The following is a 14,081-nucleotide window of genomic DNA, read 5'->3' on the forward strand; positions in this document are numbered from 1 at the left end:
ATGGGGATCATATCCCCCCTTATGTATTATACATGGGGATCATTTCCCCCTTATGTATTATACATGGGGATCATATCCCCCCTTATGTATTATACATGGTGATCATATCCCCCCCTTACGTATTATACATGGAGATCATATCCCCCCTTATGTATTATACATGGCGATCATATCCCCCCCTTACGTATTATACATGGAGATCATATCCCCCCTTATGTATTATACATGGGGATCATTTCCCCCTTATGTATTATACATGGTGATCATATCACCCCTTATGTATTATACATGGAGATCATATCCCCCCTTATGTATTATACATGGTGATCATATCCCCCCTTAATCTCCTCTTCTCAAGAGAGAATAAATTCATTTCCTCTAATCTTTCCTCATAGCTGAGCTCCTCCATGCCTTTCTGTTCAATAAAGTAGTTCCAGTTGCACCTGAGCTAGTGCCATCCAGTTCTTGGGTGCAATGCACAGCTATAATACCTTGGTCCCAGTGGTGACTGGGACCAATGTATTGGGTCCCAATACTGAGTCCCAGTGGTGAGGAAGCAGCTCTCTGACGGAAACGCCCCAATTGGGGTGACAGGCAATCTGTCACAGACGTAATCAGGAGGTGTCTGAGTTTCATGTACCTGGTGAAAACAAGTTTGCTTTACCATGGTACTAACCTGCCTAGAGTTTGCAAGTTCTCCCTGTGCTGCATGAGTTTCCTCCCGGTACTCCGGTTTTCTCCCACCCTCCAAAGACATGCTGGTAGGTTAATTGTCCCTAGTATCTGTATGTTGGAATGTGAGTTAGGGACCTTAGATTGTACGCTCCTTGAGGGCAGGGACTGATGTGAATTATAAATATTTGTAATAAATAAAGAATACGTAAACAAAAAACAAAGTGTGTGCAACTTACTAGCCCAAATGATGGCTACATTATTTTTTTTCTCACTTTGTTTTCCCCTGGTAATTCTGTCCTTCTGTGGCCACATACACCACTCCACTGTATCTGGGGAGGGAGCATGGTTGCCATCCAAGCTGGGCTTCAAACATGTCCACCATTGTTCATCTCCATTACACAGCAGTTAATGGAGTTAGAGGTTATGCAAGAAAAGGAAGATTGCTTTTGCTGTCTTTCTAGCTCACAGAAATTTTTTAAAGGACAGTATTTCAGGAAAGATAAAAAAAAGGTATGTTCTTTTTTTAATGCATTTAAAAAAGAAAACTAATGCAGCCCACACATCTAAAGAATGGCAAGCTTCAATAAACCTTTTTTTTTTTTAACGTATACTTTAACAATGTGTCTGACGGCGGAGCACACACTATACACAAAAGTAAAACAAAAAAACAAATGATCTGTTTAAGCTAAAGAAACTGCTTGTTGCAACATTACCACTTGACCTCCCAAAACATTTTACCCTCTTCATGACCATGACATTTTTTTGCTATTCAGCACTGTGCAACTTTAAATTAGCAATTGCTTGGTCATGCAACACTGTACCCAAATTAAATTTTTATCTTTTTTTATACAAAGAGAGCTTTCTTTTGGGGATATTTAATCACCACTGGGTTTTCTTATTTTATCCTGTATAAATTAAAAAATACTGAAAATTTACAAAAAAAACTAAAACGTTTTTTGTATTAAAATTTTGCAAATACATAATCTTTCTTCATAAATTTAGGCCAAAAAGTATTTTTACATTTCTTTGCTAAAAATAACCCAAATCAGTGTGCTATTAAACAAGTCCAGTATAAAAAAAAAAAAAATCAAATTTCGTTGTAAATTTAGGCCAAAATGTATTCTGCTACATGTATTTGGGGGGAAAAAAAATCCCAATACATGTAAATTAATTGGTTTACGTGAAAGTTATACAGTTTACAAAATGGCGGTATATATACACTGGGCTTTTTTTTTTTTTAATTTTTACTAGTGACGGCAGCGATCAACTACTTATAGTGGGACAGCAAGACTGTGGCGGGCATTCTGACACTGGGGGGAACTGACTTGGTGTCACGGACATCCCCAGTGACACCAATACAGTGATCAGTGCTAATAAAAAGCACCGACACTGTACTAATGGCACTGAGCAGGAAGGGGTTAACATGTGGGGTGATCAGAGGGTTAACTGTGTGCTGTTTTACTTGATGTTCTGTGTTTGTGCCTCACTGTAAGGACACTGCTTTGCATGGCTGTGCACAGAAATGGCTTGCCCTCCAGGAATGAAAGTGTTTGGATCTAGCAACTGGCCACTTCAGTCCCGAACACTGCATCCTGGGAAGATGGCTACATACAGTGCATTCATAAAGTATTCAGACCCCCTTCATTATTTTTCAATTCTGTTATGTTGCAGCCTGATACTACAGTTTTAAATTCATTTTTTCACTTTTTTCTACACTCATTACCCCATAATGACGAAGTGGAAACAATTTTAGAAAGGTTTGCAAATGTATGAAAAAATAAAAACCGAAATAGCACATTGGCATAAGTATTCCAACCCTTTGCAACAACATTTGAAATGTAGCCAAGATACCTCCCATTTCTCTTGATTGTTGCTGAGATGTTTGTACGCCTTGATTGGTGTCCACCTGTGGTAGCCTAAACTGATTGGATATGATTTGGAAAGGCACACATCTCTCCATAAAAGGCCTCACAACTGACAATGTATACTATACCAGAGCAAAAGCCATGAGGTCAAAAAGAACTGCATGCAGAGCTCAAAAGGCAGAATTATTGCAAGGCACAGATCTGGAGATGGCTTCAAAAAAATTTCTGCTGCACTGAAGGTTCCCAAGAGCACAGTGACCTCCATAATTCACAAACTGAAGACATTTGGCACAACCGAGACTCTTCCAAGAACTGGTCACGTGGTCAAACTGACCAATCGGGGGAGAAGGGCCTTAGTAAAGAGGTGACCAAGAACCCGATGGTCACTCTGACTGAGCTCCAGAGATCCTGTGCGGAGATGGGACAAAGTTGCAGGACAACCATCACTGCAGCCCTCTATCTGGGTTTTATGGCAGAATGGCTAGACAGAAGCCTTTCCTCAGTGAAAAACACATGGAAGCCCCCTTGGAGTTTGCAAAAAAGCACCTGAAGGACTCAGACTAAGGAACAAGATTCTCTGGTCTGATGAAACCAAGTTTGAATTCTTTGCCTCAATTCTAAATGTTACATCTGTAGGAAGCTCATCACCTGCCCAATACATGCCAACAGTGAAGAATAATGGTGGCAGCATCATGCTGTGGGGGGTGTTTTTCAGCAGCAGGGACCAGGAGACTGGTGAAGGTTGAGGGAAAGCTGAATAGAGCAAAGTACATAGATATCTGTTCTACAGTGCTCAGGACCTCAGACTGGGCCAAAGGTCCTCCTTTCAGCAAGACAATGATCCTAAGCACAGAGCCAAGACAACAGAGGCGTGGCTTAGTGACAACTCTGTGAAAGTCCTAGAGTGGCCCAGCCAGAGCCCGGACTTGAACCCTATTGAACAATCTCTGGAGAGACCTGAAAATGGCTGTCCACCGACAGACCCCATACAACCTGACTGAACTTGAGAGGATTTGCAAAGAAGAATGGCAGAAAATCCTCCAATCCAGGTGTGGCAAAACTTGTTGCATCATACACAAGAAGACTGCTACAAAGTTCTGCGTAAAGGGTCTGAATACTTAAAGTGATTCTAAAGGCTGTACATTTTTTTTAAATAACAAACATGTTGTACCTACCTGCTCTGTGCAATGTTTTTGCACAGAGCAACCCCAATCCTCTTCTTTTTGGGTCCCCCACTGGCAGTCCTGGCACCTCCCCCCTGCCAAGTGTCCCCACTAGCAGGTCTCTTGCTATGGGGGCATTTGAACAGGCTTGCTCTCGAACCGTGCTTCTTTTAATGGATAGTGTCCATTCACATACAGAGAGCGGCTATCCCCACCCTTCACTTTCTCCTCATTGGCTCACTGACTGTCAATGACAGCAGCAGAAGTCAATGGCTCCCACTGTTGTGAGAGCCAATGAGGAGAGACCCAGGAGAGCCGTTGCTCTCATGTGCATCGCTGGAACAAGATGGGGCTCAACTAAGTATGAGGTGGTGCTGAAGGAGGGGGGAGGAGGGGAGCTGAACCAAGCAGGTTTTTTTACCATAATGCATAAAATGCATTAAGGTAAAAAAAAGCCTGCCTTTAGAACCACTTTAAGTACATGTGATGTTTCAGGTTTTTCTTTTTAATAAATTCATAGACAATTTTTAAAATTCTGTTTTTACTTTGTCATTATAGGGGACTGAGTGTAGATTAATGAAAAACATTTTTTTTAAACAACTGTAGTACCAGGCTGAAAATTATAGAGCTTAGATGTAAACCTGTTAAAAGGGTCACAAAGCAAAGTAACTCTGCAGCTGCATAGCATTTCACAGTACACAGTGCTCCTGCCTACCGCTCCCACTGCTACAGCCATACAAATACCAGCTTTTCTGAAGTTAGTATTGCTATAAAGCTAGATGCCATGGCTCTGTTCATTGGATTACCAGATAAAACGCAAAATATGGAAAAACTGGAGAAAGAGGAAATCTTACACGAGAATTAATGCGCTCTACTTTCTCATCTATTTTCTTCTTGTATGCCATTTCTTCCAGTTCTTTATTTAAGAAGTAAAGGCGAACTTTCTGAGCATGTCTCTTTCCCTGAAAATATAGTAAGAAAATCATTAAACAAGAATTCCATTAAGAACTATTTTCATCTAAAAGTGACTGCATAGCATAACTTCATGGTAATTCCTGAAAACACTGGGCAAGTGCTCATGATTCTGCTTCCGGAAGAGGAAAGCTCTGAGAGGCAGGCACGTGTCTTCTGAGGCCTGGCATAGGATTGGGTTTGTGGATAGAATCGCTCCCTGATCTGACAGAAAAGATCTATATTGAACAATGCTGTCTTACTCATGTAGCAATGTTGAGAATATGTGTAAGTAGATGCAAACTGCCTGAGACCCATCTGCATCATGATTATTATTATACAGTATTTATATAGCGCCAAAAAGTTTGCTCAGCGCTGTACATTATAGTGGGGGGCAGTACATGAGAGTACAGTAACAAAACAATATACGAGGGGTTCGAGGGCCCTGCTCTTTCGAGCTTACAATCTAGGAGATTCATGATCATGATGTGCTCAACTCATAATGTTGTCTAGTCAAGCCATTTTGCAGGACAATGTACTTCAGGAACAGGTCAAATTCATATTCAAGAACAGTTTTCATATTTTAGGTCTTAGACACATCTGGCGATCCAGCCAGTAAGTCTGTTTTTCAAAAGAACAAGCTCTCTTGATGCAGTTACAGGGATAAGTCAAACCATTTAACACTGACAGGTGTGCTCACTATGATCAGCTTGTACAGAGGGGAAAATAATTATTTGAGCCCCTTCAGATTTTGTAAGTTTGCCCACTTACAAAGAAATGAAGGGTCTATATTTATTATCATACTGTAAGGTTGCCTACCCCTATTGTAGACTAAACATACATCCCCTAAAGGCAGCATTGCTGGTGAGCAAGGACGTATTGCCATCCGCAGCTTATTCATTTCACTGTGTTTGTATATTTCATATATTGATTGTATGTACTTATATGTTTTTCCCCAATAGTTTCACCTACCTTGTTTTGTTAACCACTTCCAGACCGGACACTTTTACCCCCTTCCTGACCAGGGCAGCTTTCAGCGCTTACATTTTGAATGACAATTGCGCGGTGATGAAACACTGTACCCATATGAATTTTTTACCTTTTTTTTGAGACAGATAAAGCTTTATTTTGGTGGTATTTATTCACCGCTGGGATTTTTATTTTTTTTGCTATGTAAATTAAAAAGTCCAAAAATTTTTTTTTTAAGTTTTTTTTTATAAAATTTTGCAAATAAATAATATTTCATCATAAATCTTTGCCAACATTTATTCCGTTATATTTTTAGCATAAAAAAAAAAATACAAATTAGTTTATAACCAAAAATTATAATTTTTAAACATTTGTTTTTACATTTTTATATTATTTTTTATTTTTTTTACATACTGTCACCCTAGTAGTACAGTGTCACCATGGTGACACTGTACTACTTGTGGGGGGTGATTAAGATTTTTTTTTTTTTTTTTACACTGATTGCTTTTACACCCATATAGGATGTAAAAGCAATAATTTCTCTTTCTCTCTGTGTGCATTCTTGCACTCATTGAGAAGTACTGAGTGAGCTGTGATTGGTCACAGCTTGTCACATGGTACAAGGCTGTTGTGAATAGCCTTGTACCATGTGACCTCTGATCATTCACAGATTTCACACGTAGTAAGCAATGATGTCACAAGTGACATCTTGCTTACTACTTTGCATGTGATCACTGATTGGCCAATCAGTGATCACATGATCGGAACCTCGTACAGAGGTCCCATCTGATGATCGGTGTTTCACTGTGTCCGGAGGACACAGCGGGCACTGGATCGCGTTGCTGCGCACTCCCTCGGAGCACGCACAAGCAGGGTGAGGGGAGTCCGTTTATAAACGGCCACCCGACTCTGCACTGCCACCGTCCGGCCGTTTATATGCAATGGCCAGTCAAGAAGTGGTTACTAAAAATTAAAGATTACATTCAGTCTGGCTTAATGCAGAAAAGGAGGGTTTAGCTGCATGTCGAGTTACACACAGGGAAACGTGGTGAAGACAGAACTAGTAACATACCTCATAATGTGCATTTCTGTGGGATTCAAATTGTAGAACTGCTCCACACACTCTACAGAAGGTGTCTGTGAAGAGTTCCTTTTTGGTTTTCTCATCCAAAACAATTTCTGTGAAGCAAGAAGGGAAATCAATTAGAAGAATAAAAACCAAAAACAAAGCGTAGTACTAAAGAGGCAAAGTGACAAGACTCTGTAAAAGATGGTACTGGTAGCACACGTGCATCGGCGAATGCAGAGCTATCACTCCCAGAGCAGGATAAACAGAGATTTGCACAATAGTGATAGTGCCCCCCCTTGACATGCGTCACTCAATTCCACTATAATTAACCTCCCTAGTGGTCTGATTATGTCCATATTTCTGTGCTCAAAGCGGTACATTTTTTTGCATGGACATATGTTTTTTGTTGTAGGCCTGTAATTTTTAGAAATAACTCACTGAAATCTGTCCGAACAAGAGTCTAGTAAACATCCCGGGTATGTTAAAAAATGAAACACCAAATCATAAATTATAATTTAATAATCATAAAAAAATAATATAATAAATTTAATTCAATAATATAATCAAACCAAAAACACTGAAATTTGAAATAGAGCGCCAAGTTCGCACATCACTGAGCAAAGTCGCAAAATCGTTTTCAGTGTCTGATGATGAATTTCCCCCACGTATCATTATCACTCAATTCTGCAAGTGGTTCTGATTTACTATCGCTGTTCTCTAGCCGGTCTAAAACCGCTTTTGACCTAAAGGGACGCTTTTTGGACGCCATGGACGTTTCTCAGTTTCCAGGCAGAAAGAACAGTAAAAATGCAGGCAGTGCACAGGACAAAGCACTCGGGACAAAATGTATGTGAAATGGTTTGATATAGTAATGTTATACTATGTGATTTTAGTGAATGTCACTTTTTGTCATTTTCAAATTTCCCGCTGTTCCGTCCCCCGTACGCCCCGATGTCACAGGGGACGGGACCCAGAAGACAGATGCCAGCATCCGCCAGAGGACATTGCCGGGGACACTGCAGGAGGGACATCGCGGGAGCACAGGACAAGGTAAGAGAAGAACAGATCCCGGAGCAACACCGCATGGTATTCCCGAGTGTAGCTCGGGGTTACCGCTTGTGGTACTGAAACTTTACCCCGAGTTACACTTGGGAATACCACCAGGGAGGTTAATCAACTGTATCCTAAAGTGATTGTAAGGCTACATTTTTTTTTTAATTAAAAAGAACAAACATACCTGCTCTGTGCAATGATATTACACAGAGCAGCCCTGAACCTCCTCTTCTGGGGTCTCCTGCATACAATCTTGGCTCCTCCTCTTCTCCAAGTGTCCCCAGAACAAGTTGCTTGCTGTGGGGGCACTCGTGCGGATGCTGTCCAGAGATAGGCTGTGGCTGTGTATCTCCATAGACGCACACACACAGCACCGCTTGGCCCTACTCCTTCCTCACAGGGTTTGACAGTCAGTAAAGCCCCTAAAATGCAGGAAGAGAGCAGAGTGGGGCTGCCGATGAGGACTATGCTGGATCGAGAATGGTGTCAGGTAAGTGTTTATGGGCAAAAGGGTGGGGGAGCAATGTTATGGGAAATTTTTTTTTTTTTACCTTCATGCAGAAAATGCATTAAGGTAACAACATTTTATTGGGCATCATTCCAGGAGGGGGCGCTACTTGAAGAAATTAATTTATTGTGGACACGGTCTCTCTTTATTTGGCCCGTAAACTCTTGTTACAGAAGTGGCTCTCACACACCCCTACATTCACCCAACGGCACGATGCCATTGCTTTCACACTACGCAGAGGAGCTTACTTATAAACAGAGGGGATGTCCACAAAAATATAAAAACATTTGGTCCTGGTGGTTGGAATCCAAAAATCCCTCCCACCTTCCTCATTCTCAGGGCGAGGAGGTGGATGGCTGAAAGTAGGCAGAGCCAATGTGTTGTGTGCTTAAGTCATGGAGTTGGTGGACTAAAATCTGGTGAGCGGATAAAGTTAGCCAGCAAATTCTAGTAATTCTGATATAGCCTTACTGGTTGCTGTTCAGAGGTAACTTTTCTTTTTCTCTGATGACTGTAGACTGTCCTTTATGTATTGCACAATATGGAAGAAACAGTTCTTTGTAATTGTCCAGCATATTTCTCTATATGCTGAATTATGTGCTCAGTATTTGGTATTTGAAGTGTAGTACTTTTTTTCTAAATGTAGAATGCAATTTTTGTAATGTGTATTTTTTTTTGAGTCTTTGAAAAAAATCTGATTAATAAAAATTACCAGATTAAAAAAAAACAAAAAAAAACACTAACTGCAATTCCATAATTTGTAAAAATATGTCATTTTCCAAATTTCCAAATAGAAATATGGGACAGTGCTGCTGATATTTGAGATTTCAAGTGATATTAAAAGGCTGAGGGGGCACCTGTGTAGGCACGCTCCCGAGCCAGGTTGTCTATATCCATAAATGCAAACAGCTCAGCCACGTCACCCATTCCCTCCTATGGGCTCCTGCCTGTGTCACCAGGAAGTGAAGGGAGAAGACCTGCAGCCAGGACAGCGCTGAATCACTGACAGGACTCAGGTGTTTAGGGATGAGGGGGTCCAAGAAGTAGAATGTATTAAGGCAGGGGTCTCCAAACTATGGCCCTCCAGGTGTTGAAGAATTGCAAGTCGCATGAGGCCTTGAAAGACTGACAGCCACAGGCAAGACTCCCAGAGGCATGATGGGACTTGTAGTTCTTCAACAGCTGGAGGGCCCCAGTTTGGAGACCCCTGCAATAAGGTAAAACAAATAAAAAATCCCTTATTTACTGACTGCCTATGTCATTTCATGAATCCCCAAAATGCCAGGAAAGTACAAATACCCCCCAAAAGACCCTTTTTTGGAAAGTAGACAGTCTAAGGTATTTAGTAAGAGGTACGTTGGGTTTTTTGAAGTTGTAATTTTTTTTGTCACTTTTTTTGGAAAATGAGGAAAGAATTGTTTTTTTTTCACAAAGTTTTCATTTCAAACAAGTTAAGGCTCACACACAGCATAGGCATACCTATAATTGCACCCCAAAACACACACACACATACATGCACACACACTTTTTTTTTTACATACTGTCGCCTGAGTAGTACAGTTTCATAATGAGACTACTACTCTGGGGAGGTGATTTTTTTTTTTTAACCAATAGCTTATTACAGTGAAAAATAAATGGTTTCATGGCTTTCCTTCATGAATTGTGGTTTACCATTGTGATTGGTCACAAAGATCACGTTACCTGGACCAATCGTGGCAGGCAGGTGCCAAGCACTATGATCCACTGTGTCCAGTGGCGCCCCCAGGGGGCAGGTGCAAGGCATGTGAGCAGCAAACATACCATATGTCCTCCCAGAATAACAGAGCACCCAGCCGTTGATCAGCATTGGCTAGCCAGGAAGTGGTTAAACGACACAAAGTAAATTCATTTAAAAAAGATCTAAGCTTCTGTGTTTATGCGGTTCTCATGCCTCTAACAGCCAAAAGGAACAAGATTACATGTTAATGTGAGGATGAGGAAAAGCACTGGGGAAAGGTAATACTTGGGGATAAAAAGGTGTGTCCCACAGTAATGTTCAAGTTTGATTTTGTCAATGGGAGTTTGCTACAAATTCCTTGACCTGAGCTACTGATGTCAAAAAGTAATGTATAGTCCGATAGACAAAAGAATCTGTTGTGCCAAAGAATCATTCTCTGTTTTGGTCTATGGAGAAGAAAAGGTGCAGCACTCAAGGCAAGGTGATGGAGTCTTTTCAGGTGTTAAATGGTCTGGATTCTTAGACTGTAGAAATGCAGTGCGGTTTCTTCTCTGGTTCAAATGCAGCTCCCTCGGTCTCCTGCATTGACTGCAACCTTGCCCACAAACATTGAAGAATAAAAGGGATGCTGCTGCACTGCAGAGAAGAATGTGACAAGAGACGGAATGCCTGCCCAGGAGCAGTGTGAAAAGCCTAATGAATATGGCTGAATGAATTAAATATAGATATTAGATATAAATGAATATAGAATTTGTCCAGTAATGATGTACAGTTCATATGCTCTGCTTAAAATTAAAGAATAACTCCACTGTTGCTGAGAAAATGAGGATGATCTTAGTACATTGCATAGATTTTAACCGTTTCCTCACCAATCTATAGCGGAAATAGAGGTACATGGGGCACGGGAGTGCAAAATCAGGTATATATATATATATATATATATATATATATATATGATATTGCATTTCTGGGTAGGAGGCGCACTCCCTACCCGCGCCGCCATTCACCGAGTCCCGGCCGGTGGTTACAGAGGATCTCTGATGGGGAGGAGAACGATTATGTCTACTAACAGTTTTCCTCCCTGTAAACTCAGGCACACTGCTTTGGATGGCTGTGCACAGCACAGCCATCCAAAGCAGTGTGCTTACAGTGAAGCACACAGACACCGCCCCACAGTAAAACACTTCCAGCACAAAGTTAACCCTTTGATCGTCCCTCATGGTTATCCCTTCCTGCCCAGTGCCCTGCCCTTAGTACAGTGTCGGTGCTTTTTTTTTTTTTTTCCTTTAGCACTGGGGATGTCAGTGACAGCAAGTCAGTTCCCCCCCCATTGTCAGAATGTCTACCGCAGTCCTGCTATAAGTCGCTGGTCACTGCCATTACTAGTAAAAATAATAAAACAAAATCCCAGTATATATAGCACTATATGTAGACGCTATAACTTTCAAATAAACCAATTAATTTACACATATTGGGATTTTTTTTTAGCAAAGACATGGGGCAGAATACATTTTGGCCTAAATGACTAAATTTGATTTTTAAAAAAAATGTTTACTGGATATGTTTAATAGCAAAAAGTCAAAAATATTGTTTTTCTCACAATTTTGGCCCTTTTTTTATAGCGCAAAAAAAAAATGCACAGGTGATCAAATGCCACCGAAAGAAAGCTCAATTCATGGGAAATAAAGGACGTAAAGTTCATTTGGATGCAACCTTGCATGACCGTGCAATTGTCAGTTAATATAACGCAACACCGTAACTCAAAAAATGGCCTGGTCAGGAAGGGGGGTAAATCCTCAGGAGGGCAAGTGGTTAAACTTTGTAGCAGATTCATAACTGTTATTCTAAACAAAAACAAATAGCTGTTTGTTTGTCTGTGTCCATGTGCAGAGTGAATCTGTATGGGAGTGTTTTTATAATGATCTATAAACTGCCTCACTTGCAGGGGTCTAATGAGGATAGGATCTGCTTCACTTTAGACGTGATTTCCATTTGGGAGGATCTAATCAAAGATGCCATTTTTGTTACAGGGAATGCCAAAAATCTGACTTGTACCTTAGTGCAGATTTCTGGGAAAGTAAGTCAATTACACAAGCAGGAAATTACATTTTGAGGGGGCGTTCTGTACACCATCTGTGTACAGAATGCCAAAAGGTAGCCATATTTCATTGCAATTTACAGCTCAGCAGATTCAAAAGGAAAGGTCATTCTTAATAACAGTCAATTACAATATGACTTAAAGTGGAGTTCCAGTTGAATTAAAAAAAAAAATAAATAAAAGTCAGCGGCTACAAAAACTGTAGCTGCTGACTTTTAAAATACAGACACTTACCTGTCCTTCTCCAGAGATGTTCTCACCACGGCTGGTTTCACAGGCTGTCTTCTCTCCGGCATCTTCTGTGTGAGCACCCGGCTGTGAAAACTTGCGGCTTCACAGCCAGGTACCCACTGCACATGCGCGAGTATTGCTGCGCCTTGTAAATGGTCCTGTAGTCTTCTGGGACCTGTCACGTGTCCCAGAAGATTACGGGGAGGGAGAACAATTTCCGCTTCCGTTTGCCTTAGGCGACTGCACCGCATTTGGATATCTGCTCCCCCCCCAACCCCTCGAAGGTGCTTATCCTTAACGGGAAGCAGGGGACAAAGCCTTAAAGCGGAAATTCCCCTTTTGGGTGGAGCTCTGCTTTACATTACAATTATATATGCTAATATTTTAAATTTTTTGCACATTTTTTCCAACAAAAAAAAGTGAAGTTACCCTTTAAATCTTTATAAGGCATATGTGGTTAAGCACAGGCAGCCATTTACAATGTACATATACGTATTATGTGATGTGTGCCATTCGCAAAGTAATGTTAGGAAAGTGTGTAGTTGTCGCACACTCCACATTCATTTTCAAAAGAAACCAGTAATAAGATGCAGACAAGACAACAGCTGTCTGAAAGTTTCCAAGTGCTTAAAATTTCACACGGATCATAACCAAACTGCAAGGACTTTTGGCCAGGGCCGTATTTAATTTCCTGCTACCCTAGGTCAGGTTTTCTTGAGCCATCCTTCCCCCACAAACAGTCAGCAGATAAAGTAGACTAACTTCACACATACTAGCATCCGCTCCAGCGACGTGATAGTCCACACGGTCCCTTGCCAATACCGGTAGAATCTCCCTTGCCTCTTCTGAGTGCCCAGTCTTTGGCTCAGTTCATTCTAAGACTCCATTCACACTTCCGCATCTCCAAAAGGCATAATTTCCAACGCGACTCCTACACTCCCTGGATCAAAAGCCACATCAAAGTAGTGCAGGCACCTTTTCTAAGTCACTGTGACTTATTTGAATGGGTGCCATTGAAAAGAATAGGCTGCAAATTGTCATGAGAGTTTGATGTCCAAAGTCATATGACAAATCACACAAGTGTGAATGGAGCCTAAAGAAGTTCGCAAGCAGGCAAGCAAGTTTGTTTTAATAACAGACAGCATGTGTCTTCTGCAATAAAGAGCTACTTTTCAACTATAGTCCCACTAAGGCTCCATGCACACAAGCATTTTTTTTTAAGTTCCTAAAATTGGGTTTCTTTTAGTTTTTGGGAGCGTTTTTCCGGGAGAAAAAAAACAAAAAACAACTGAAAGCTCCTAACAGTTTTTTCCTACAAGTACTGTAAAAATACAAACAAAAAGCTACTACTAGTAAAAATAATCCTAAATGCTACTAGAAGCCAGCACGAAACCACTATCATCAGCCTTTTTTTCCTAGCGTTAGGTGAGCTTATAAAAACCACTAGTGTGCATGGAGCCTTAATGTGATAGTAAAGTCACACTGTAGAATTTTACCTGTAATAAGGTTTACCTATAGGTAAAGATCTCCTAAACATGAACGGTTTAGAAACATTTACTTTAGCAGCAGTCGGTGACGTCACCATCACATGTGCTCTGAAGGAACAGCATACACGTGCCGTGACTGTACACATGCGCAGGAGTGACGTCATTGTGGCTTAGCCATTCATGCAGCCAAGGCCTGCGAACCCTGGAGGAAGACCAGGTGAAGATAGAAGCGCTGGTTGTCACTGGCGGGCTTTGTTTTCAGGTAAGTCTGTCATAATGTTCTAGTTTGCGGTGC

At 41.1% G+C, this 14,081-nt stretch overlaps 1 protein-coding gene across 3 annotated transcripts in view; it reads right to left on the reverse strand.

The window, feature by feature from the left end:
• The window catches only part of LOC149450170 (zinc finger matrin-type protein 1-like), a 69,095-nt gene that overhangs the window by 23,242 nt on the left and 31,772 nt on the right, over positions 1-14,081 (reverse strand). For all 3 annotated transcript variants that reach the window (XM_089692322.1, XM_089692321.1, XM_089692323.1), the window contains 2 exons: positions 6,696-6,802; positions 4,558-4,665 (listed from right to left, as the gene is read on the reverse strand). In XM_089692322.1, the coding sequence (XP_089548448.1) occupies positions 4,558-4,665; positions 6,696-6,802 (215 nt within the window). The remainder of the gene's footprint in view (positions 1-4,557; positions 4,666-6,695; positions 6,803-14,081) is intronic.

The sequence above is a fragment of the Staurois parvus genome, unplaced genomic scaffold, assembly GCF_062004578.1.
Source record: "Staurois parvus isolate SC_StPar_1 unplaced genomic scaffold, SC_StPar_1.0 ptg000581l, whole genome shotgun sequence".
NCBI lineage: Eukaryota > Metazoa > Chordata > Amphibia > Anura > Ranidae > Staurois > Staurois parvus.